The sequence below is a fragment of the Pristiophorus japonicus genome, chromosome 17 (genome assembly GCF_044704955.1).
Source record: "Pristiophorus japonicus isolate sPriJap1 chromosome 17, sPriJap1.hap1, whole genome shotgun sequence".
NCBI lineage: Eukaryota > Metazoa > Chordata > Chondrichthyes > Pristiophoridae > Pristiophorus > Pristiophorus japonicus.
In genome coordinates this window covers 28,895,302-28,921,392 of record NC_091993.1, presented here as the reverse complement: position 1 = coordinate 28,921,392, position 26,091 = coordinate 28,895,302, and the positions used below count along the sequence as shown (strand labels likewise).

General features: G+C 47.0%; 1 protein-coding gene across 1 annotated transcript in view; it reads left to right on the top strand.

Moving 5' to 3' along the window:
* The first annotated feature begins 582 nt into the window (after positions 1–582).
* smad6b (SMAD family member 6b) overlaps positions 583–26,091 on the top strand; it is a 74,518-nt gene continuing 49,009 nt past the window's right edge. Inside the window, exons 1-3 of the mRNA XM_070858539.1 lie at positions 583–1,079; positions 4,082–4,138; positions 5,403–5,471. Of these exons, the coding sequence (XP_070714640.1) occupies positions 662–1,079; positions 4,082–4,138; positions 5,403–5,471 (544 nt within the window). The 5' untranslated portion in view covers positions 583–661. The remainder of the gene's footprint in view (positions 1,080–4,081; positions 4,139–5,402; positions 5,472–26,091) is intronic.

Below are 26,091 nucleotides of genomic sequence, written 5' to 3'. Positions count from 1 at the left end.
AAGAGGCGAAATTACTCAAGATCTCGCTTGCAATTATTTGATTGGATCTATTGCAGAAGGAGGGCATTTCATTCAATGTGAAAACTGCGGCTTTTGAAAGGAAGAGAAGTCGAGGTGTTCTGGGTTTTTTTTGGGGGGTGGGAGGGTGTGTGTGTGTGTGTGTGTGTGTGTGTTGGAGGGGGATATATTACAAGTATACCCCCCACTTGCACAGAGGGAAAATCTTGTTCCTTTTTTTAAAAAGAAATTCTCTCGCGTTTGTGGATTTGACTGGCTTATTACAAATTGTGCTTTTTGTTGTTTTTGCAACATTCTTGTTTTTTGCATTGGTTTACTGTTGCGGGTTTTTTTTTGCCCCCCTCCTGCTTGCACAGTATCCATTCTCAGCCGAATGTTGCAGGTTCGCATGCACTGTAGCTGTGATCTGATCGCCCAGCCGGCTGGCTGTGCTGATGCACGCCTCTCTCCCCGGCTTGATGCAGTGTGATCTCCCTTTGTAAATCCCCTTCCCTCTTTCCCCCCCCTCCCCTTTCCCCCCCTTCCCCTTCCCTCTTCCCCACCCCCCTTTTCACTCCTAAAAAAATCAAGACGAAAAAAAAACCAAGATTGCATTAGACAAGGTGCAGCTTTATATCTCGCTCGCCGCGGTTATAATCAGCGCATGTTCAAGTCGAAACGCTCAGGCCTGGTGCGGCGACTTTGGCGGAGCCGGCTAACGGAAGGCAATGGGCAGGAGGCGGACGCTTGGAGCGACCCGGCCGGATCGTTGAACGAGCTCAAGTCGGTCACCCACACGCTGCTGAAGCGGCTGAAGGAGAAACCCTTGGAACTGCTGGTCCAGGCGGTGGAGAGTCGTGGGGGCTTGCTCACCGCCTGTGTGCCTATGGCCAAGAGCGAGTTGCGGCTGGCCAAGCAGATCCTGGCGCCACAGGTCCTCCTCTGCAGGCTCTTCAGGTGGCCCGACCTCAAGCACCTCTTCGAACTCAAGCGCCTCTACGCCTGCGAGGGCTTTGCCCGGAACGCCGACAGCGCCAGCGTTTGCTGCAACCCCTACCATTTCAGCAGGCTTTGTGGACCAGGTGAGATCTTTTTCCACCTTTTTTTGTTTTAACCCCCCCCCCGCTCCTCACGGAGCCTTTGCACACGTACTGTTTAATAGTAAAATCTCTGATATAACAGAAAATGCTGGAAATGTCAGCGGGTCAGGTAGTATTTGTGGAGAGAGAGAGACAGAGTTAACGTTTCAGGTCGATAACCCTTCGTCAGAACTCAGGAAAATCCCTGAGGTGTGCACCACCTTTGTGCATCTGAGAACTTTCATTTAAGGTCCTTTTTTTTAAAAAAAAAAAGGAGGGAGGGAGAATGTGCCTCTCTCTTGCAATGTGTTTTAAGATTTACCTTCATTCTTTCAACCAGCCTCTCTCTTTCAGTTAACCAGGCACAAACCCCACCTGGGAGTTACACCTGAAATATTTCATTTTGTACCCCCCCCCCCCACCCTCGTTGATCTCCCGGGAACCAGGCCACGCGAGAAATCTCCAGTACCTGTTCACTGATAATGAATGAGATGGCATTTCTCTCAAGCCAGCCAGGCAGCCCAGCCCAGATGTCACATTTTGAAAACTATTCTGAACTTCAGTTCAACTAGAATATAGTTAAATAAGTGTAGACCACCCACCCCCCCCCAAAAAAAAACCTTTTAGCTTTTTAATGAAATCCATGTTATAAATTCAATCCCGGGGAAATGTGATTCTCTAATTTGTTGATGCCACTTGTGTGAAGCTCATGTTCACAATGTGCATAGAGAGTTTGGATGTGTGTGTGTATTTATGATTATATACATTTTTTAAGACGGTCCATGTAATTCATAAATAGATTCAATCACTTAAATAGCAGAAACAAATGAAAATGTGTGTCGTCTGTAAGGCCCATCTGTACTTCATTCATGAGAGCTGCATATTTGAGCCATTCACACAAAGTAGCTGTGCATTTCAAGCCATTTGTAAGTTGGGTTGTCTGTTTCAGTCATTCACAAGGCTGTTTCAGCAAATGCAGCCCAGACAGGTAAATGACAGGGCTTCGGGGACAGGTGAAACTTGGCGTCTTTAACCTAGATCACTGTTTTTTTTTGGAGAGAGGAAAAACATATATTTGTACACACAAAATCAAATGACTTTTTTGATTGTGAAACGGGGGTTCTTGTCCCATAGCTTTGTGATTTTTTTTGAGCAAGCGACACTCGGTCTGAAACCATGAAACTGTCAACAGCATGTCTTAATAAATAAATGTAAAAAAAATAGTCCCAACAGACTCGGTCTGGTGGGCTACCTAATACAGTCTTTGTCAACGCCACCACAGAACGAGGCGTTGGGGTTGTGTGTGTTTATACACGACTTGGTTCGTGGATACCAATTCTTTTGGGGCATTTTAATGCATCGAGTTTTAAACCTTTTTTTATGTAACTTTTTTTGTTAAATATATCAAACGCCAATTTTGTTCTGGTTGCGGTTACTTCTATTGGCCTTAAGATCCAATTACTCGGAGGAAACTTAATCTCAGTAAGACAGGGATGGGGTTAGATTTGCTTAAAAAAATCGAGTTTAGCATTTAATTCACCGATCGTTTTGGTAACCGTTTTACAGAGCGAATATTGGACCCCCATCCCTTTTGTAATCATCAGTTCATTGTTTTTTTATATATATATATATACACACAAAATCCCAACTATTGATATGCGTGTGTGTATATATAAATGAAACATATATAATAAATGTGTGTGTGTTTCATTTATATATACACACACGCATACATATCAATAATTGGGATTAACACTCAGTTGCTGTCAGTGAGTCTGCAAATCTCGAGGACACGTGTAAAGGGATCTGAGAAATGGGTCCACATGTACCAGCTAACCTGAGCATTGCTCTGTTTAAAACTGCACCATCACTTAATCGCCAGATTCCAAACTTGACACAAACCCGTGTTGTTGGGGTGGGTATGTGGGGCTTAAACCCCCCCCCCCCCCCATTCATAGTTAATAAATAACTTAAACTTCACTCATATTGTTACAGAGCAGCAGAACTGCTGGGGATATTATAATACATAACAGGGGAAGCTGATGGTGGGAATTATTAATGCATTTTTTTTGCAAGAGTACTGCATTAAACTTTAGATTGAAAGGGGAACCACTGTCTCTTTAAAAAAAACAGGCTTGTCTGAAGCCCTGTTGCATTTTGCAAATAGCTGAGGTTCACTGATGCGTGACGTGATAACGTTTTTTTTAATGTCACTGATGCAGACTCGGTGGTTTTAAGCTGGATTTGTGTGTGTTTTTGTTAAAACGAAAGGTTTGAAAATGTTGCCACTTTAAAAAAAAAAGCGGAATTCCCCACCCACCCCCCCCCCCCCCTAAAAAGACACACTTTTTTTTTCTGATGGCAAGGTTTAATGTGCCCATTTGGCCGGCAGCTGCAGCCTGTTTTTGCAATGTTCCAGCAGGGATACAGTGAGGCGTCTTGTTAATTTCCTTCATTCTCAGAGAGTTGGCCAGTCCATTTCACCTCCTCGCGCCCTTTTAATGATTTGCATCGTACGAAAGAGAGAGACTCCTTCCGTTTCCAGCAACTCCCTGTTGCAAGTCGGCAGCAATCTTTTTTAAACCAAAAAAAAATTAAAATCCTCTTTAAAATCTACAGACTGGATCAGAACCCCAGCGAGTGTGATTTAAATCTAAAGGTTTTCTTTCTCTCTCCACCTCTGGTGGGAGGGGATGGAGAGCTGGAATTATCCCTTTGAAATGAGATCGATTTCAACTCGTGTTTTTTTTTCCTCTTTTTTCCTAAGAAGTTCCAAAGCTATTTAGGTGAAGGAGTGGCAGTAATATGCAGTTTGCATATGCCTGGCGCCAGGCTGACTCCTCGCTCATCTGAAGGCTAAATATCCAGGCAATTACTGCAAGCTCACTCTCCCTACACTTAAACCTTTACCAAGACAGGGAAAGGATTTCTCTCTCTCTCTCTCTCTCTCTTTCTCCCCTTCTCCACTTTTTATTTCTGTTAACTCCTCATGTCCTCATTTTCAGATTCTCCACCACCTCCTTACTCCAGATTCTCGCCAAACAATGAAGAAAAGCCACTGGGTAAGTTTTAAAAAAATATATATGTATATAAAATTACAACTTAAAAAAAATTTGCTGTTAAGTTGGGGGGGGGGGGGTTGTGGAGAGAGAAGAGTGACTAGAGTGTGACTGCTGCATTTATTGTTATTCAGTGAAAGCTTTTTTTGGTGATAGACACAAAGTGTTCTCTGGACTAAATGTTTTTAAGTGTCTTATTTGAAGTTGGGAATCTGTCATTACATGTTGCCACAGGGCACCTGGCATCTGTTGAACTGTACCCACCCCACCTAGATCCAGTGCCTTCGGGAGGGGTGGTGGGCAGGGGAAAGGAGAAGAGGAAAACAGCTCCTAAGATTTTTTTTTTGAACTGTGTGTTTTTAAAACAAGAGTGTTGTTGCAGCAGTAAACCGGCTTTTGGAAGAATTTTAATTGTAATTAAATACAGCGACTGCACATTGCCCAGTTCAGCTCGGCACTTACCCCACTCAAAGGAAACCTGCAGCTTTCGGGAGAGCTTGTGAATTCTGCTGACATTTTACATGGTGGCCTGCCAAACACTCTGAAGCTTCAGTCAGTCGGGCTGTGGTTTGGAGTGTGTGGTGCTGGGGTTGCAAGGGTTGCAGGCAAGCTCCAGTTTGGCCTGGGTAAAACTCTTCCACTATTTGCATAATGTAATAATCGCACAATTTATAATGCATTTAAAAAAAAATCAATTGTGCAAAAACTTTTGATTTTAAAATTGACAAAGTAACCCACACTTGGAGGAAAGCAAGGTGCAGAGTGTAGGGGGCGTTTCTCTTTCTCTCTTCCCCCACCCCCCCCCGCCCTCAGTATATTCTGCATCCAGCGCTAATGAGATTGTCGTGGGGAAGACTATAAGCATTTGCTTGTTGAGAGCTAAATCTTTGCTGGTGCAGCTTCTGGTGACTTGGATAATGGGGAGTTTTGTGTATTTTTCTGCAGTGCCTCTTGGTCTCCCATTTGTTCTGAACACCATTAAACTTCTCTCCAAAACTTGGCAGACCTTATTTGTGGGCTGTGATGTGTTTGCCACACAGGTTGTGTACAGCACATGTCCCACACAACACCTCACTTCCCCGTGTAACTGCAGCATGCTGGAGAAGCAGAGTAACGTGGGGATTTGGCCTGTTCTCCATTCTGGTACAGCTGCTCTGTTCAGTGGGAGGGAGAGGGGGGAATTCACCCTGCACAATGGTGTAGATGGTCTGCTATCAATTCCCATAATCCTTAAAATCTAATATTCTCTTGTTTTGCCATCCGTCAGAATGCACGGTGTCCTACACTGAAACGGAAGCCACCAGTTCCCCAAACATCACGACTGGAGACTTCTCGGGTAAGCTTGTTGAATATGTGTTGTGGCGAGAGCGAGATTGGAGGGGGGGGCGCGTTGAGGGGCCGGAATTGGTTTGGAAAAACGGACACCGCAGTCATCATCATGGACGTTGGATATTTCTACCGTTTTAATTTATAACTTGCTCATTGATAATGAAGCCTTCTGAAAATATTCGAGGGGATATTAAGGGTCGGTGTGTTGTGAGCTGCCTTTTGTTGGCCTGCGCTGAAGTTGCGTGGAATCACTTTGGATCTTATTGAAGTTGTGTTTTGTATTTGGTGGCTTTCCCCACTTAGGACGTTCTTGTTTGTAAAGGCTGGTATTATCAGGGCTTCTTGTAAGCATGCCAGGGTCAAACTTTTGTGCATTGCTGCAGTTTGTCCGAGGGGGTGCTGCAGTAGCTAAGGTCTCTTTTGGCAGCAGCTGGCTGCCCCCCACCCTCGCCACACACACACTTTTTTTTGTGACTTTTGGGGCGGGGAATGGAGGAGGGAAAAAAAAGCACATGATACTCTCTGGGGGAAATGCGACAAGGGAAATGGTGGGCAAAGTGGTTGACTACTTAAGTTGTCTCAATTTTGTCAGATTGCTACTAAGTTTTGCCTGAAATGTCGTTCAGGGAGGGGATTCTTCCTGTCAAAAGTCCGTGCTCGCACAGAACAGGGTTTCTTGTTTTATATTCTCGGCCTTTTCACTAAAGTTATCGATAGGAGACGGGGGTGTGGGGGGTCGGGTTAAGTCAGGCATGTTAACTGTGTGACTCCTCTTCCTACCTTCGATAATCTCCCAGCGAGCTATGGGAGGGACCAAATCTGACCACACGCACTGAGACCGCAATAGCAGACGGGGAGGGCGGCATAAACGGCTCCCTTGGGGCCTGCGGTTTTGGCGATGATCGTTTATGACGATGGTGAGATCGATAGGAGGAATTCCGCTCCTCGAGTGACTAAATTGGCAGTCAAGCATGAGCAGAAAATCATATTAAATTTGTCATTCATGAACTGGCAAGTGCCGATTGTGATATTTACTTCTAAATCTGTTAGTAATATTTAGAACTAATATATTTTTTGGGGGGGTTGGGGGGAGAATGAAGTATTTCTTTATGAATGTAATTAGCTGGTTCCCAGTGGCTCAGTTGGTTAAAGGTGGGGTGGCACTGAATCGCGAGGACTAAGGTCCCATGTTTGATTCCGCAGTCTGTGCTGTGTTCTCCGATCTGAGCTGGATGGACGCTAAAGTGGCAGGATAAAAATTCTGCCAAGGCGCCTGCTCCCGATCGTTATCTGGGGACTGCCGCTGGAAGGTGTGTGCATGCGCACGTGTGGCTGGATGTCGGGTTAGCGCTGTGCTTGGCTCCGACACTCCTCCATCTTTGAATAGCCTCCTGATCAATCGCTGCGCCTCCTCCGAATGACATGTTGGCCTTCATTGCGAGAGGATTCGAGTACAGGAGCAGGGTTGTACAGAGTCTTGGTTACGCCACACCTGGAATAGTGTGTTCAGTTTTGGTCTCCTAATCTGAGGAAGGACATCCTTCCTATTGAGGGAGTGCAGAAAAAGTTCACCAGACTGATTCCTGGGATGACAGGACTGGCATATGAAGAAAGACTGGATCGACTAAGCTTGTATTCAGTGGAATTTAGAAGAATGAGAGGGGATCTCATAGAAACATATAAAATTCTGACGGGATTGGACAGGTTAGATGCAGGAAGAATGTTCCCGATGTTGAAGTCCAGAACCAGAGGTCACAGTCTAAGGATAAGGGGTAAGCCATTTAGGTCTGAGATGAGGAGAAATTTCTTCACTCAAAGAATTGTGAACCTGTGGAATTCTCTACCACAGAAAGTTGTTGAGGCCAGTTTGTTAGATATATTCAAAAGGGAGTTAGATGTGGCCCTCACGTCTAAAGGGATCAAGGGGTACTGAAATGCATGATCCGCCATGATCATATTGAATGGTGGTGCAGGCTCGAAAGGCCGAATGGCCTACTTCTGTACCTATTTTCTATGTTTCCTGCCGGAAGAACGGTTACTGGGATGAGCTACCAGCAGATGCCTGGTGCCATTGTGACCATGGCTCAGGGTGGTGAGGTGGCACCTTCCAGAGAGGAGGGTGAAGATGATCAGCACTGTTACCTCTGGTGTTACACCGCAGTGTCAACGTACTCTGGCTGAACGGCTTGCTTTCACTTGGTTTCGCAAGAACAACAGCTTTAACGTCCTCCAAGGCGCTCCACAGGAGCGATTGTCAAACAAAATTTGACACCATGCCACATCCAGAGATATTGGGGCAGGTGCCCAAAAGCTTGGCCCAAGAGGTAGCATCGTAAAGGGGAAGAGGCGGGAAGGTTAAGTGAGGGAGTTCCAGAGCTTGTAGCCGAGACAGCTGAAGGCATGGCCGCCAATGGCAGGGCGATGAAGATGATGGGATGCTCAGGGTGGTCTTGTCCAGGGTAATGGTTATGTATTTGTGGACCAGAGCCAGCTCCAAGAAAGATCCACGTTGTTGGGTTGTATTTTGCTATTGGTACTCGCTATGTGGTTAATCTGGAGACATTGGCGTCCCGAGATGTCTGTGCTCCTCAAATTCTGCCCTCTTGAACATCCCTGACATTAACTGCTGAACTATTGGCAGCCGTGCCTTCAGCTGCCTGGATCCTAAGCTCTGGAACTCCCTGCCTAACCCTCTCTGCCTCTCTACCTCTCTATTCTCCTTTAAGACACTTCTTAAAACCTACCACTTTGACACAGCTTTTGGTCACCTGCCCTAATTTCTTATGTGGCTCGGTGTCAAATGTATTTGTTTTGTTTTGTAACACTCCTGTGAAGCGCCTTGGGATGTTTTACTACATTAAAGGTGCTATATAAATACAAGTTGTTGGTATCTGAACTTGAACTGTGGTTGACTTAATGCTTTACCATGCCCTGGAATCTAAATGAGGGGATTATCGGGAGTTCTTGCCGAATTTATGTCTCTGTGCTGTGTGGTTTTGAAGCTCCGCCTGGTGTCGAGGTGTAAGGGCTCTCTGATACGGCTGGACTGTGCGGGGAGCAAAAATGAGGTTTAACATTCACTCCGTGCGCGTGTATGAGGACAGCCTCCTCCCGGCTCGTGTCCAAGTCAGTTGTCATCGGGATTTGTGCCTCCAGCCTGGAACAGCGAGCTGTGAGTGAGCTGGAAAGATGGCGCTATTTCTCCCCATATAAATTAATTATTAATAATTGGCTAGGCGCCAGACAATCTTTCTTCAGCAAAATAGCACCACATTTGCAAAAAAAAACATTTCTCCACTTGGCTCCTGGTGCTGCCGCGTTCGGAGACAATGGCCCTTCATTAATCTTGGCCAAATGTCCACTCAACACGAGGGCCTGGAACAGGGTCCTCTTGGCAAGAAATTTGACCATGAACAGATCGCCATCCATTCCAATACTGTCTCACATGCGCACTAATTCCGATAGGCAGTAATCCGGGGCAGTAACTCTGGCTGATTTCCCTCCATCCCTCCCCCCCACCCCGTTTTCTACCCCAGACCCCTGGGGGCCAGGTCTAGAAACCCTGATGCCAATTCTCAAACCCAAACTACTTCCCTGGCTGAGATGCAACAACGCGGCCTAGACTGAGAATCAAATCTGATCGACCGGTTCTGTTATTCCCGAGTGTAGTCTGTCAGAGGAGCTGTGTTTAATTTATCGAGACCGCACAGAACATTGAGAGACACCCCCGGCCCCCGGCCCACCCTATGGATCACTGGGAACTACCTCATCTGACATGGTACCGAGCCATGTGACCTGGAAGATTTAAGGGTCAGCACCGACACGGTTGTTCTCCCCGTTGGATCTCCGTTTAGTCTGCGGCAGTTGTCCTTGGTGTCCTGGGTTTGGAGGAGAGGAAAGCCCATGGTTCCAATTTCAATCCCAATGTGGTGACCTTGCCTTCGCCTCTGCCAGCCCTGCGACCTTGCGAGATCGCTGCACTCCTCCAGTTCCGGCCTCTTGCGGGACTCCAATCGCCCATTACCCACTGTGCTCGCAGACCTACATCGTTTCCCGGTCCGGCAATGCCTCGATTTTATAAAAAGAAATTCTCATCCATGTTTTCAAATTCCTCGCCCGCCCCTATCTCTGTAAACTCCTCCAGCCCTACCACTCTCCCAGATCACTGTGCTCTTCCAAATATGGCCTCTTTTGCATTTCCGATGCCTTCGCCCCGCCATTGGCGGCCGTGCCTTCAGCTGCCTGGGCCTGGAACTCCCTCCCTAAATCTCTCCCCTTCTCTCTCCTCCTTTAGGACTGAGATGAGGAGAAAGAGGGTGGTGAATCTTCGGGATTCTTTAGCCCTCAGAGGGCTGTGGAGGCTCAGTCATTGAGTATATTCAAGACTCCGATCGCTAGCTTTTTGGATATTAAGGGAATCCAGGGACAGTGCAGGAAAGTGGAGTTGAGGTCGAAGGTCAGCCATGATCTTATTGAATGGCGGAGCAGGCTCGAATGGCCTGCTCCTATTTCTTATGTTCTTATGATGCTCCTTAAAATCTACCTCTTTGACCAAGCTTTAGCTCACCTGCCCAAATGTCTCCTTATGTGGCTCGGTGTCACATTTTGTCTTGACAATCGCTCCCGTGAAGCACCTTGGGACATTTGTTTACGTTAAAGGTGAAGACTGGAACGGGCTCGGGTGTGACACCCAATACTGTGCCCACCCTCTACCCAGGTGCGCACATGGGCATGAGGGGGAGGGAGCCGAGGGTTGTTGATGCCCTTGGGGGGCGCACTGGGGGGTATGTAAAGTTTGGTGAGAGCCTGACCAGAAGCTGACTTCCCAACCTAAAGAGCATTTTTATTTCATTTAACTATATACAGATGTAACCATGCTTTAAAAAAAATAATAGTAACGTTCCCTGCCAGTGAATATTAATATTGGGATAGGCGTCAGCCAATTCAAGAAATACTAATAAAATTTCTTTTTGGCTAACACTTTCCTTGATCTTTTAGCCAAGTTTAGTAATTAATGTTTGCGAAGAGAGACGCAAAAGAAAGACAAAATGCTGTCTGAGCTGGCTGCAACTTTAATCATTTTTCTATTTGCAATCCCCCCCACCTCGGTCCTTTGAGCTGAAGTCAAGTTTTTTAGTTGTTTTTTCTGTTTTTAGTCTGTCCAGGTCGTGTCTTAATTTATTACACCTTTACAGACCGGGAAATAGCATGTGACTTGTTATATGTTCTGATCTGAGAGAAGAAAATTGGTGAGGTTTTCCATAATGGGAATGAGTTTTAACTAGAACAATATAACGATGGAATGGAGTGCCGTCTCCATGAAATCGGATACTCTGTCTCCCGACCTGTGCAAGTTCGGATAGGGAGACTTCTAATAGCAGACTGTCGTACTGGGTGATTAATGCACTCCCAATGGGCAGACTTCTAGTTAAGAGGATGGGAGTTTTTGAGTTTTCAAACTGACCCATACTGTGCATTAACCCTGGGGGCTCATATTAACCCTTTGTGCGAGGCTGGTAATAGCTTGTGCACGCTTGTAAAACACGAGGCTGAGTTGGAGCGATGAGCAATGAAGGGCCTCTCTCTTTCTCTCTCTCTCTCTCTCTCTCTCTCTCTCTCTCTCTCTGTGTGTCTCTCTCTCTCTCTCTCTCTCTCTGTGTCTCTCTCTTTCGCTCGCTCGCTCACACTCTCTCCACTCTCAAGATTGGAGCTGATGAATGTGTTTTTTTTCCCCCTGAAGTGTGCTAAGTTAGCAGAGGTGAGGTTATCTCCTGCCATCCTCTAGGCACATACGCACTTTTTTAGGACCCTGTACCATTGTTGTTGTGAAATCCTCTGGTTCTTCAAGTGGTTGGGGGGCGGGGGGAACACACCTTTGTTAGTTGCCATTAAGTCTTTAGAAGCACTGGAAGTTTTTTTCATACCACCCAAGATTGAGAAAGGAATAAAATCCTTGTTGGGGTTTGTTTCGGCAGTGTTCAAATACTGAAGACCACTTTCTGCAATATTGAACTTCCACAGAAATCAAGCCGAGAGTGTCTATGTTTTGTTCGAAGTACTCCACTGTTTTATATATAAAAATATATATTTAAATTTTATTAACATTTTTCACTATTTTAATACAAACCCATCAAGTTTCTTGCCCCATGCACACTCCCCATCCCAGCTACCCTTACTGCTGTGTTGCTCAGCGATATCGCTGATAGACCTGACGCATTGCCGTGGGGTTGGACTGGGCTTGGGGAAAAATTGAGTAAGTACCACTTGGCTGGGTGGGTGACACAACCGGCTGGTTTGCTGGCTTTGTGGTTTCCAATTGGTTGTCGGGCTCGTCCAAAGTTGCGGCAATTGATTGAATCTCTGAGCCGCTCAATGAGCGTGAGAAATGGGGGTTTGGTTTTAATTCCCCATAAAATGTCAGTCCTTGTACAAGTTAGGAGCAGGAGGAGGCCATTCGGCCACTCGAGCCTGTCCCACCATCCAATGAGATCTGTATCCTAACTCCATCCACCCGCCTTAGCCCTTTGTCGAGCAAAGATTTATCGAACTCCGATTTAACATTATTAATTGAGCCAGCATTTACTGCTTTTTGTGGGAGAGTTCCACACTTCTACCTCCCTTTGCGTGAAGAAGAGTTTCCTAACTCAGGCCTGGCTCTGATTTTAAGGTGATGTCCCCCTTGTCCGAGACTCCCCCACCAGCGGAAAAAAGTTTCTCTCTATCTTGTCAGTTCTTTCTAAAAGTCCTAAAAAAAAAACTCCCATCAAATCTCCCCTTAACCTTCTTTATTCCAGGGAATATAAGCCCAGTTTATGTAATCGCTCCTCATAATTTAACCCTTGGAGCCCTGGTAACATTCTGATGAACCTACACTGCTCTCCTTCCAAGGCCAATATATCCTTCCTAAGGTGCAATGCCCAGAACTGTATACAGTGCTCCAGGTGTGGTCTAACCAGGGCTTTATACAGCTTTAGCAAAACTCTCATCTTTATATTGTAACCGCTAGTTATAAAGACTAATGCTCCATTAGCCTCATTGATTATTTTTGTATCTGTGCTAATTTTGTCCCCTCCCCTCTTAAAGGTGTTGACTTGTTGCAGTTTACACGGTTACCCTTGGGTACCATTCCCAGGTGGTATGACACCCTGATCTTAACATAAGAATTAGGAGCAGGAGTCAGCCATTCAATGAGATCATGGCAGATCTTCGACCTCAACTCCACTTTCCTGCCCGATCCCCATATCCCTTGATTCCCCTAGAGTCCAAATATCTATCATAAGAACGTAAGAATTAGAAAAAGAAGTAGGCCATACGGCCCCTCGAGCCTGCTCCGCCATTCAATAAGATCATGGCTGATTTGATCATGGACTCAGCTCCACTTCCCTGCCCGCTCCCCATAACCCCTTATCCCCTTATCGTTTAAGAAACTGTCTATTTCTGTCTTAATTAATTCAATGTCCCAGCTTCCACAGCTCTCTGAGGCAGCGAATTCCACAGATTTACAACCCTGAGAGAAGAAATTTCTTCTCGCCTCTGTTTTAAATGGGGGGCCCTTATTCTAAGATCATGTCCTCTAGTTCTAGTCTTCCCCATCAGTGGAGACATCTTCTCTGCATCCACCTTGTCAAGCCCCCTTGTAATCTTATACGTTTCGATAAAATTCCAATGAATAGAGAGAGGCCCAACCTACTCAACCTTTCCTTACAAGTCAACCCCCCCCTCATTCCCGGAATCAACCGAGTGCACCTTCTCTGAACTGCCTCCAAAGCAAGTATATCCTCTCGTAAATATGGAAACCAAAACTGCATGCAGTATTCCAGGTGTGGCCTCACCAATACCGTATAAAGCTGTAGCAAGACTTCCCTGCTTTTATACTCCATCCCCTTTGCAATAAAGGCCAAGAAACCTTTGGCCTTCCTGATCACTTGCTGTACCTGCATTCTATCCTTTTGCATTTCATGCACAAGTGCCCCAGGTCCCACTGTACTGTGGCACTTTGCAATCTTTCTCCATTTAAATAATAACTTGCTCTTTGATTTTTTTTTTCTGCCAGAGTGCATGATGTCACACTTTCCAACATTATACTCCATCTGCCAAATTTTTGCCCATTCACTTAGCCTGTCTATGTCCTTTTGCAGATTTTTTTGTGTCCTCCTCACACATTGCTTTTCCTCCCATCTTTGTATCGTCAGCAAACTTGGCTACGTTACACTCAGTCCCTTCTTCCAAGTCATTAATATAGATTGTAAATAGTTGGGGTCCCAGCACTGATCCCTGCGGCACCCCACTAGTTACTGTTTTCCAACCAGAGAATTAACCATTTATCTCGACTCTGTTTTCTGTTAATTAACCAATCCTCTATCCATGCTAATATATTATCCCCAACCCTGTGAATTTTTATCTTGTGCAGTAACCTTTTATGTGGCACCTTGTCAAATGCCTTCTGGAAGTCCAAATACACCACATCCACTGGTTCCCCTTTATCCACCCTGTTCGTTACATCCTCGAAGAACTCCAGCAAATTTGTCAAATATGACTTCCCCTTCATAAATCCATGCTGATTCTGTCTGACCAAATTTTGCTTTTCCAAATATTCTGCTACTGCTTCTTTAATAATGAACTCCAACATTTTCCCAACCACAGACGTTAGGCTAACTAGTCTATAGTTTCCTGCTTTTTTGTCTGCCTCCTTTCTTAAAATTTACCAACCTTTAGTCCCATTATCTTATTGAGTACCACCTTCTTAGTGATTGTGTTAAGTTCCTCCCCCCCCCTCATAGCCCCTTGACTATCCATGGCTGGGATATTGTTCGTGTCCTCTACTGTAAAGACTGATACAAAATATTTGTTCAGTGTTTCTATCGATTGCTGTCTTGAATACACTCAACGACCGAGCATCCACAGCCCTCTGTGGAAGAGAATTCCAAAGATTCACAACCCTCTGTGAGTGAAGAAATTCCTCCTCATCTCCGTCTTAAATGGCCGACCCCTTATCCTGAGACTGTGACCCATGGTTCTAGACTCTCCAGCCCGGGGAAACGACCTCTCAGCACCTACCCTCCACACCACCTTCTCGCCTGATGCCCATGTACATGTATTTCCCAATTTAAAAAAAGGGAAGATCGTGCATTTATATAGAATCACATTCGACCCATCGAGTCTGCGCTCTTTCGAAGAGCAACCCAGTTAGTCTTGCTGCTGTTCACTACATCTCCAATACTTGTGTATCTTTTTTTTTTGTTCTTGAGCTAATTAAATGGTTGACACCACATCTTTTGATCCATCTTAAACAGGCTGCTCCTGTTTAGACAATGTTTTGATGAAGTTCCTCAGCAACTCCGCCTGGGAACTTGGATAATCCATACAATGCACGTGGCCAAACATTGACCTGCTGATAGGAACACGTGGAAATGGGCACAGTGCATGTTACTGTGTCTCTTGGGAATGGGGTGGGGGAGTGGCACCAAGGGCCTTAGCAACCATTGAGCAGTAGTGACGACCTATCATGCATTTGCTCATTGTTTTTCCACTACTTTCTTCGAGTCTGATCTTCTCTCTCCTGTTCCCAGCTCTTCTCTGCCCTTCTCACCAGTTCCTTGCAAATCCAAATAGAAGCATTTATATTTATTTTTCTGAAGAATTTGTTTCCATGATTTCAACGGTGATAATAGTGTTTCTAAGAGCCAGAAGGATGTGGGTTCAAGTCCCACCCCAGAGACATGACCACATAAAATCTAGTCTGACTTTCCAATACAGTGCTGAGGGAGTGCTGCACTGTCAGAGGTGCCGTCTTTCGGATGGGACGTTAAACCGAGGCCCTGTCTGCCCTCTCTGGTGGATCCCATGACACTATTTTGAAGAAGAGCAGGGGAGTTATCCCCGGTGCCCTGGCAATGTTTATTCCTCAACGTCACAAAAACAGATTATCTGGTCATTATCACATTGCTGTTTGTGGGAGCTTGCTGTCTGCAAATTGGCTGCCGCGTTTCCTACATTACATTTCAAAAGTACTTCATTGGCTGTAAAGCGCTTTGAGACGTCCTGAGTTTGTGAAAGGTGCTGTATAAATGAAAGTACTTTTATAAAATTGGGACAATTTTGCGACCACTCCTACTTGCCAAATGACACAAATTGCCTCTAACTCTCTCCTCAATATTCCTTCGTTAGCCCACACCTGGAGCACTGTGAGCTGTTCTGGGCACCACACTTTAGAGATGATATATTGGTCTTGGAAGGAGTGCAGCATAGGTTTACCAGAATGATATCTGGACTCCATGGGTTAAATTACGAGGAGAGATTACATAAACTAGGGTTATATTCCCCGGAATTTGGAAGGTTGAGGGGTGATTTGATCGAAGTTTAAGATATCAAGGGGAACTATTTGGGTAGATTGAGAGAAACCATTTCTGCTGGTTGGGGTGTCTAGGACTAGGGGGCATAGCCAAAGCTTTAGAGCTAGACCTTTCAGGAGTGAAACACTTCTACACAGAGAGGATGATAGAAGTCTGAAATTCTCTCCTGCAAATGGCAATTGATGTTAGATCAATTGTTAATTTTAAATCTGAGATTGGGTAACAAAAATCTATCAAAGATATAAAGGGAGATGGGTCAAAGATAGGTATGTGGAGTTGGGTCACAGATCAACCATGGTCTCATCTGAATGGTGGAATAGGCACCAAGGGCTATACTCGCAACCTCTCAAGATCGAGATCGATAGATTTTTTGGAATCGAGGGATATGGGGACAGTGCAGGAACGTGCAGTTGAGGAAGATCATCAGCCATGATCTTCTTAAATGGCAGAGCCGGTTCGAGGGGCCGAATGGCCGACTCCTGCTCCTATTTGTTACGTTCTTAAATGGCCTACTCCTGCTCCTATGCTTCTCCTCTTCCCTGCCCCCCCCCCCCCCCTTCAAAGTTCTCACTCTCCCTTGCAAGCGCTGTTCCTGCAAAACGTCCCAAATGCACTCGTTCCTGGCAGTATAGTTCACTTCTGCCCACCAGTATCTCATTCACATGGTCACTCTTCATTCCAGGATTTTGACCCAATGACTATGAAGGGACGGCCGATATATTTCCAAGTCGGGATGGTGTGTGACTTGGGGAGGGAAACTTGCAGGTGATGGTGTTCCCATGCACCTGCTGCCCTTGTCCTTCTAGGTGGTAGAGGTTGTGGGTTTGGGAGGTGCTGCCGAAGAAGCCTTGGCGAGTTGCTGCAGTGCATCTTGTGGATGGCACACACTGCCCACATCTCCTGACCACACATTCCTGCATTGCCTGGTCTGTAACTGAGGTTGGGAGGCTTACATATAACATCAGGAGTCAGTACCTGCACCAGTAATTCGGGATCATCCCAGAAGACTTGAGTTACGACCTCCCAGGCTACATCAGTTGTTCCAACCTGGAAGCTTCCTGCTCTGGTCGAATCTCACTCTGGGCGGTGCATTTAGCAACGGGGGCCTAAGCATGTGACTTTCAAAGTATTTTCTAGCACTGAATTGGCTGCTGTGGCTGAATGACCTTTGACATTTAGAATCCGATTAGGAATATAGCAGGCCGGGCCTGGAAGATGAGCTTTTAATTTGGGAGGCCCCAATATGATGCAATTACATTAACTTAATTTGTGCAAGATTCTTTTTTACATGAAAGTAATGATTGCTTTTTTTTAATAATGTGTTTCCAATTTCAGACATAAACCTTTTGCAAATTCAGTTTTTTAAAAACAAACAAAATTACTGTCCAATTATAGGGAGCAGTTAAGATATGTCCCAATAGTCTGAATGCAAAGAGGCTTTTTCACCTCTCTGCTATTGTCGGTGTTTCTGATTGTGTTATGTTCCACACAAGCACACCATAAGACTGGCTTGCATCCCCCTGTGCTCTTGCATGGCTCTATCACCCCATCCCCATGTTCTAGTACTGTAGCCCCGTCCTTGTACACCTCACCCCAATCCCTTACACTACTTCCCCATCACTGCACTCTGCCCCTCGCATCCCTTTTAAACCACCCCTTCTATCACTGTGCTATCTCCATACTCTGTCCCCTTAAACTACCCCTTCTAAAACCAGAACATAAGAAATAGGAGCAGGAGTGGGCCATTTGGCCCCTCGAGCCTGCTCCATCATTCAATAAGATCATGGCTGATCTGATCTTGGCCTCAGCTCCACTTCCCGTTCCCCATAACCCTTGACTTTCCTTTACTTCAAGGATCTGTCTATCTCAGCCTTGAATATAATCAATGACCCAGCCTTTACAATTTTTTGGGGTAGAGATTTCCACAGATTTACAACCCTCTGAGAGAAGAAATTCCTCCTCATCTTCGTCTTAAATGGGCGGCCCCCTATTCTGAAACGATGCCCCTGAATTCTAGATTCCCCCCATGAGGGGAAACCTCCTTTCAGCATTCACATCTACCTCTGCACTATTCCCCATACTCTGCCCCTCGCCCTCCCCATGTACCTCAGCATTGTTCCACAAGGCCATACACTGGCCGACCCACCCAGTCGCACTGGTGTGAAGCCCCCCCCTGCTCTGTGTCTCTCCTCCTCCTCCTCCCCCCCCCCCCCGCTCTGTGGCCCCCCCCCCCCGCTCTGTGTCTCCCCCCCCCCCCCCCCCGCTCTGCGTCTCTCCCCCCCCCCGCTCTGCGTCTCTCCTCCCCCCCCCCGCTCTGCGTCCCCCCCCCCCCCCGCTCTGCGTCTCTTCACCCCCCCCCCCCGCTCTGCGTCTCTTCCTCCCCCCCCCCCCCCCCGCTCTGTGTCTCCCCCCCCCCCCCGCTCTGCGTCTCTCCCCCCCCCCCCCCGCTCTGCGTCTCTCCTCCCCCCCCCCCCGCTCTGCGTCCCCCCCCCCCCCCGCTCTGCGTCTCTTCACCCCCCCCCCCCCCCCCCGCTCTGCGTCTCTTCCTCCCCCCCCCCCCCCACCTCTGTGTCTCTCTCTCAGTCCATGCTTGCCTGTCTCCATGTGAGCACACATTCTCTTTTTAGATGTGTTTTTTGAAGTGATTTTCTCTCTCTCGCACACTTGGGATTGATAACATCAGGACTGAGAGCGCAGTGCAGACTGGGAGCTTGGGTGCATTGCGTGATGATATCAGCACAGAGGCTTTTTGACTTTCTGCCCATGGCATGCATCAAAGGAGAAGCTTGAGTTTCTGCCGTGATTTATGCTAACCACTGGAGCTAATCCATCACGGTAACCTCGGTGAGGCGCACAAGTAAACTGGAGCCAGTTAGAATAATGGTTATTGAATTCATTCATGAAAACCATTTTTACAAAGATTAGATCTCAATGTGGATTTTCTTTTGCCTTTTGCATTTCTGAAGTGGAATGTTACAAGACTTTTCTTTTAATCAATGAATTCTTTAACTTGTATTCCATGAAGTGTGCAGCCCCTCCCCCTCCCCCCTCCCCGCCGGTGAATGTACATGTATTCACTGAAGAGCTCTCATGTGGAAGCGATTAGGTGGCGATACCATATTAGTACATTGTTACTTTTGTTAACTCTACTTTTCTAAGGTCTGCCAAAAATAAACACATCTTTACTCACCCTCCCCACCCCCACCAATTATCTCCCCTTCCTGTGAAGGCACTGGCCCCTGGAGTTCGCTTGCAAGCTCGGTACCTCTGGTATCTCGTCTAAATTCTTCGTACGTGAGCTTTGGGGCAGGATATTCAACTACAGTGGGCATTAACGCTGAACATCGCTTCTGTTTTCACCCAACACTCCTCGGAACCGGTCACAGTCGCTGCTGCCACCTTGTCCTATAGAAACATAGAAATTTACAGGGCAGAAGGAGGCCACTTCGGCCCATCGTGTCCGCGCCGGCCGACACAGAGCCGCACAGCCCTCGGGCAGCAGCCCTGAAGGTTACATATAAACCTATGAACAAGAACAATGGTAAAGAGCACCCAGCCCAACCAGTCCGCCCCACACAACTGTGACACCCCTTACACTAAAACATTCTGCACTCCACCCCAACCGGAGCCATGTGACCTCCGGGGAGAGGCAAAGAAACAGATTAACAACCCAGGTGTGTGGGGGGCCTGACCCATCCACCTCCATGGCACGAACCTGGTATTGCAGTACTTCCAGGAACGGTGCAGTGGCTCTAGGCCTTTTGGCTAAGAGCATTGGCGCAGAGTGATCCTTGATGTGTGCAAGGTGACCTCTGGCGTTTGTGATTTGACAAAGAATTGGAAAGATTGGCTACGAATTTAAAAAAAAACAACCCAGGAAGACCTATAGGTGGAAGATTAAAGTATCCCCATCATGTGACTGTGGAGCTCCAAATCGGGCCCCGGGAGCTCCTCAAATTCTACCCTCTTCAGCATCCCTGATTTATAATCGCTCAACCGTCGGTGGCCGTGCCTTCAGCTGCCTGGGCCCCAAGCTCAAACTAAAAACAGTAAATACTGGAAATCTCAGCAGGTCAGGCAGTATTTGTGGAGAGAGAAACAGAGTTAATGTTTCGGGTCGATGACCCGTCGTCAGAACTGGCGAATATTCGAAAAGAACAGATTCCTAAGGAGCACTGAAAGGGGGAGGGGAGGAAAGAACAAAAGGGAAGGTCTGTGATAGGGTGGAAGGCAGGAGAGATTAGAGAGACAAAAGGGATGATGGGTCGAATTGAAATGATAATGGTAGGAGTTAGAAAAATGTTAATCTAGAAGGGGTGTGAATGGCAAAATAATGACCAGCTGCCATTGGAGACGAAGAGGAAAAAAAACATAAGCTCGGGTGGGGCGGGGGAACTAAATGTGGGCAGCGGCTACACTCTGAAATTGTTGAACTCGATGTTGAGTCCAGAAGTCTGTAAAGTGCCTAATCGAAAGATGAGCTTGCGTTGAGCTTCATTGGAACAGTGTAGGAGGTCGAGGTCAGAGTGGGAATGGAGCGGGGAATTAAAATGACAGGCGACCGGAAGCTCAGGGTCACACTTACGGACTGAACGGAGGTGTTCCGCAAAGCGGTCACCCAATCAACACTTGGTCTCCCCGATGTAGAGACCACCACATCGTGAGCAGCGAATACAGTATACTAAATTGAAAGAAATGCAAGTAAATCGCTGTTTCACCTGGAAGGAGTGTTTGGGGCCCTGGACAGTGGGAAAGGAGGATGTAAAAGGGCAGGTGGTGCTGGGGGTGACTGCGTAATGGACCAGGGTGTCACGGAGGGAGTGGTCCCTTCGGAATGCTGATAGAGGGAAGGGGAGGGGAAGATGTGATTGGCGGTGGGATCACGCTGGAGGTGGTGGAAATGGCGGAGGATGATCCATTGAACATGGGGGCTGGTGGGGTAAAAGGTGAGGACAAGGGGAACCCTGTCGTGGTTCTGGGAGGGAGGGGAAGAGGTGAGAGCAGAGGTGCGGGAGATGGAATGGACACAGTCGAGAGCCATGTTAACCACGACGGAGGGGAATCCTCGGTTGAGGAAAAAGGAAGACATGTCAGAGGCACTAGTGTGAAAGGTGGCATCGTCAGAGCAGATGCGATGGAGATGGAGAAACTGGGAGAATGGAATGGAGTCCTTGCAGGATGCCGGGTGGGAGGAATTATGAAAGTGAGGGAAGGGTGGACATTGGATGCAAAGTGAATGAACTCCCTGTCTGAACCTCTCTACCTCTCGTTCCTCCTTTTAAGATGCACTTTAAAACCTACCTCTTTGACCAAGCTTTTTGTCATCCGCCGTAATTTCTTGTATGGCTAGGTGTCAAATTTATCTGGTTTGTCTTGTAACACTGCCGTGAAGCGCCTTGGGACGTTTTACTATGTTAAAGGCGCTATATAAATACAAGTTGTTGTTGTTGTGGAGCACGTCATTGAGCACTGCCCTCAGGAAATTTGCAGGCAGCCTACAAGATATCCACGCTGTTACACCGGAAGCTTTGGCCTGGCTATCCAATTTGATATTGACATTTGCTTTGCTTCGTACGAGAGAAGATCCAGTACGATCACGCACATTTCCATCGGGCTCAAAGGAATAGAGGAGGCCATTCAGCCCCTTGACACTGTTCCATCAAGCATGGAGATCACGGCGGATCTGTTTCTTAACTCCATCCACCCGCCTTGGCTCCGTACCCCTTATCCCCTTGTCTGGCAAAAATCCATCGCGCTCAGCGAGCATCTACTGTTTTTGTTTTGTGGGAGAGTGTTCCACAATTCCACCATCCTTTGCGCAACTTCACTCCTGAACAGCCTGGCTGATTTTAAGGTTATGTCGCCTTGTGCTAGGCTCCCTCACCAGCGGAAAATAACCTTCACCCTCCCTCTCCCTCTCGCTCTCGCCCGCCCTCCCGCTCAGGGATTACACGCCTCGTCGATTTAATCTCTCCTCATAATCTAAACCTTGGAGCCCTGGTAACTTTCCGGGTCAGTGGACAGCCACTAGGAGCCAGGACCCTGGCTGATATTTTTTTGTTGCTGTGTTGCTGTGGGCGCTGCGACAACCCGTAGTTCGCTGAAGGCCAACCACGGTGAGATCAGCGAGCTCAACCTGGCACATTCTGGCCTGTTTGGCTCAGTTCCAGCTGCCTTTCCCAAGATCGCTTTCTCCAATCAATGGATTGCTTATCTTGTCCTCAAATAAACTGACAGCCTCTGACCTCCCAGACCTTGCGCGGGCACACGCTGGGGGAAAAACCCGGCAGTGACTCAGTGTGTAAACGGAAGCCATTGGATAGGTTCTGGTGAGATGCCACAGTCTCACAACTGCGGAGTCGCAATTGGATAACTGACTGCTCAAACTGTAGCAAAAATGGGCCGCTTCCTGACTCATCCGGGGCCAGGGGTAGAATCATCGCAATTTACAGCATGGAAGGAGGCCATTCGGCCCATCGTGATCGCACCGGCCGACCAAGAGCTATCCAGCCTCATCCCACTTTCCAGCTTCTGCCTCTACCACCCTTTCAGGCAGTGCGTTCCAGACTCCCCACCACCCTCTGGGTGAAGACATTTCTCCCTCTAAACCTCCCCCCAATTACTTTAAAAGATAGGAGCTTAGCTTGGCTTGGGTGCGGGTGGAGAAGAAATGAACGTGGAGACCAGGGACAAAGTTTGAGTCTCCTGTTCTTACTCATTCTCTGCCAGGATCTCCTCAGCCTTGCCTTTCCCCCTCCAAGCTATAGGCGTTTAAGACCGACTCTGTAAACCACAAATTCTTGATTCGCCGCCTTCTCTCCTTTTCGATCTGTTTGGTGGCTGCATTGTGGGTCTTGGCTCTGCACCCAGGCTCTCAGTAAAACTGTGAGAAAAATCAGCACACTGCATGTACTTTGGCCGTCTCCAAGAGTAGCCCGAACCTTCTGGCAAGGCATGAGAGCGGGCGGGTGCGTTATACAGTCGACTCCTTGTCAATTCAAAGTTTCTCCTTTCAAGTTATCTGATAATTCACAATCTTTAAGCACATTGCGTTATTTGCATGGCTTAATTCAAATATTTTTAGTGCGAAAATTTTTTTTATTGGACATAGGCAACCCAACTAACGTTGGAGAGCTTGGTGCAGGATTTCCTGAAGAGACCCAGAACTTGGACGGTGGGGGGGGGGGTAGTAGCGAGGTCATCCAGGATTGTCATTTCTACTCGATGGTTGCTAATGCCTTTGACGGCCCCCACCCATGGGTCCATTTCCACGTGTTCCTATGGGCAAGTCACTGTTTGTCCACATACGTTGCGTGGATTATCCAAGTTTCTTGGTGGAGTTGGTGAGGAACTTTATCAAAACATTCAGTCTAAACAGGAGGAGCCTCTTGGCAGAACCTGAGATTGATCAAAAGGTGCGTTGTCAACCATTTAATTAGCTCAGCAACAAACAAAAAGTATTCGAGATGCAGCGAACGGCAGCAGGACTAACTGGGTTGCTCTTCAAAAGCGCGAGCACAAACTCGAGGGACCGAATGGCGGCCTCCTGTGCTGTATTATTCTATGATCCTGAGCGAGCTATGAGGAAATGTTACAAAAGATGATGAGGGGACAGAAGGACCTTTTTAATAAGGTAATTATAAAATATTAAATGATGTTCGTGGGGTCACGCTCCCCCATTGGCGGCCGTCCCTTCATCCACCTAGGTCCCAAGCTCTGGAATTCCCTCCCTAAGCCCCTCCACCTCTATCTATCGCTTCCTTAAAACCTAGCGCTTTGACCAAGCCCTGTCCGAATATTTCCTGGTGTGACTCGGTGTCAAACTTTGTTTGATAATGCTCCTGTGGCGCATCTTGGGATGTTTTACTACATTAAAGGGGCTATATAAATGCAAAGTGGTGTTGCATTGCTGAAACTCGAGTCAAGCGCCCATTCAACCTGACTACGTTCTCTGCTCTGTAACACCACGGGTAACTGTACCGATCTTTCTCATGGTGCCAACCCGCGCTGTCATATGGCCAGACCTTTGTTCCCGCGTCTGATTGGATGTGACCAATAGGAAACCGTAAACCCAAAATCGTATTTCTAAAGTTTTCCACATTACAGCAGTGACGACACTCCAAAAGTACTTCATTGGCTGCAAAGCGCTTTGAGAACGTCCGGTGGTCGTGAAAGGCGCTATATAAATCCAAGTCTTTTTTCTTTCAAAGTAGAAGCAAGTAAATTTAATGAGGAGTAGATTTACGACCATTAGCAGAAAGAAATCCTTTAAAAAGAAGGATTTGCATTTATATAGCGCCTTTCACAACCACCGGACGTCTCAACGTGCTTTACAGCTAATGAAGTACTTTTTGGAGTGTAGTCACTGTTAAAATCCCACAGTTATGTCATAATGACTAGATAATTTTTTTTTTTGTTATGTTGATTGAGGGATAAATATTGGCCAGGACACCGGGGATAACTCCCCTACTCTTCGAAATAGTACCGTGGGATCTTTTACATCCACTTGAGAGAGCAGACGGGACCTCGGTTTAATGTCTCATCCAAAAGACGGCACCTCCGACAATGCAGTTCTCCCTCAGTAAGGCACTGGAGTGTCGGTCTAGATTTATGTACTTGAGTTCCTGGAGTGGGACTTGAACCCACAACCTTTTGACTCTGAGGCGAATGTGCTGCCCACTGAGCCATGGCTTACCCTCGAAGAATGAGAAACCTTTGGAATAATCTGCCAGACAGACTCTTGCAGACAAAAACACTCAATGCTGCCGGATACAAAAATGGGAGAGATGGGGTATTAGCGGGGGGAGGGCTTCGATGGGCTGAATGGACTGGTCTCACCAATAACGTTCGAGCTGCCTCTCGGGTTGCTCTCCCCTGCATTATGTTAATGAGGGAGAAGGAAGGAGAGAGGTCGATGTCAGCTGCTCAGAATTAATATTGTCGTCTCCTCCCTGTCTCCAGGCATCTTGCCTGACACAATTATACATTGCAACCGAGCGTGGTTTTTTTGTTAAAAGTAGAACATCATAAAACTAAGCACCCCAGGCACAATTAAACACAGCTGCTTACAGTCCTGCACTTGAGTTGATCTCCCAGAAACACCACACAATTACAGACACGAACTGTTGTGTGCTTGTCAAGGTGAGGGATATCCCTGCTGGTAACTGGAACACTCCCCTGTTCCAAACACTCTTGTCAACATCAAAAGGAAGACTTGCATTTACATAGCGCCTTTCATGACCACCGGACGTCCCAAAGCACTTTGCAGCCAATGAAGTATGTCTTTTGGAGTGCAGTCACTGTTGTAATGTGGGAAACGCGGCAGCCAGTTAGCGCACAGCAAGCTCCCACAAGCAGCGATGTGATAATGAGCTGTTCATCTGTTTTCGATGTTGATTGAGGGATAAATATTGGCCCCAGGACATCAGGAATAACTCCCCTGCTCTTCAAAATAGTGCCGTGGGATCTTTTATGTCCACCTGAGAAGGCAGACGGGGCCTCGGTTTGAATCTCATCCGAAAGATGGCACCTCCGACAATGTAGCACTCCCTCGGCACTGCACTGGGAGTGTCGACCTAGATGTTTGTGCTCAAGGCTGATGCTCCAGAGCCGTTTCAAGCACTCCCAGGTCAGGTACAGCACCGGTTAGATGCCCCTTTCTACTTTGCCCCAATAATGTGCCTTAGCTCCAAGCGTGACACTGTTTCCATTTCTTTCACCAACCATGCTAGTGATCTCTTAAAGAGCACAAGGTGATTGGCTCCTGGAGTATTCTCAACATTCCAACGTGCCATCGCTCCCCAGAACTCTGCTACTTTTGTTCCTAAGCTGTGACAGCAGTCGGTGCCTGGGACTCCGATCAATGGTGAGGTTTATCGTTGAGTTATATCTCCCTTCTTTGCCCCCTTTTCCCATAAACCATTGCCCTGTCCTTGCTGTTGGTGATGACACTTAAAAATGTTGGATTACGGTTAAAGAGGCAATTAGTTTTGACTTTCAGGCAATGTTCACTGACTGAAAGGTGTTGCAATGGTTAGAGAACATGAAGGCCATCATGTAGAGGCAGAAACACTCACCACATTTAAAAAGTACTTGGATGTGCACTTGAAGTGCCATAACCTACAGGGCTATGGACCAAGAGCTGGGAAGTGGGATTAGGCCGGATAGCTCTTTGTCAGCCGGTGTGGACACAGTGGTTTGAATGGCCTCCTTCTGTGCCATAAAGTTCTATGATTCAATCACTCTGGTGCACTGCTTGAAATTCAAGTGACTGGG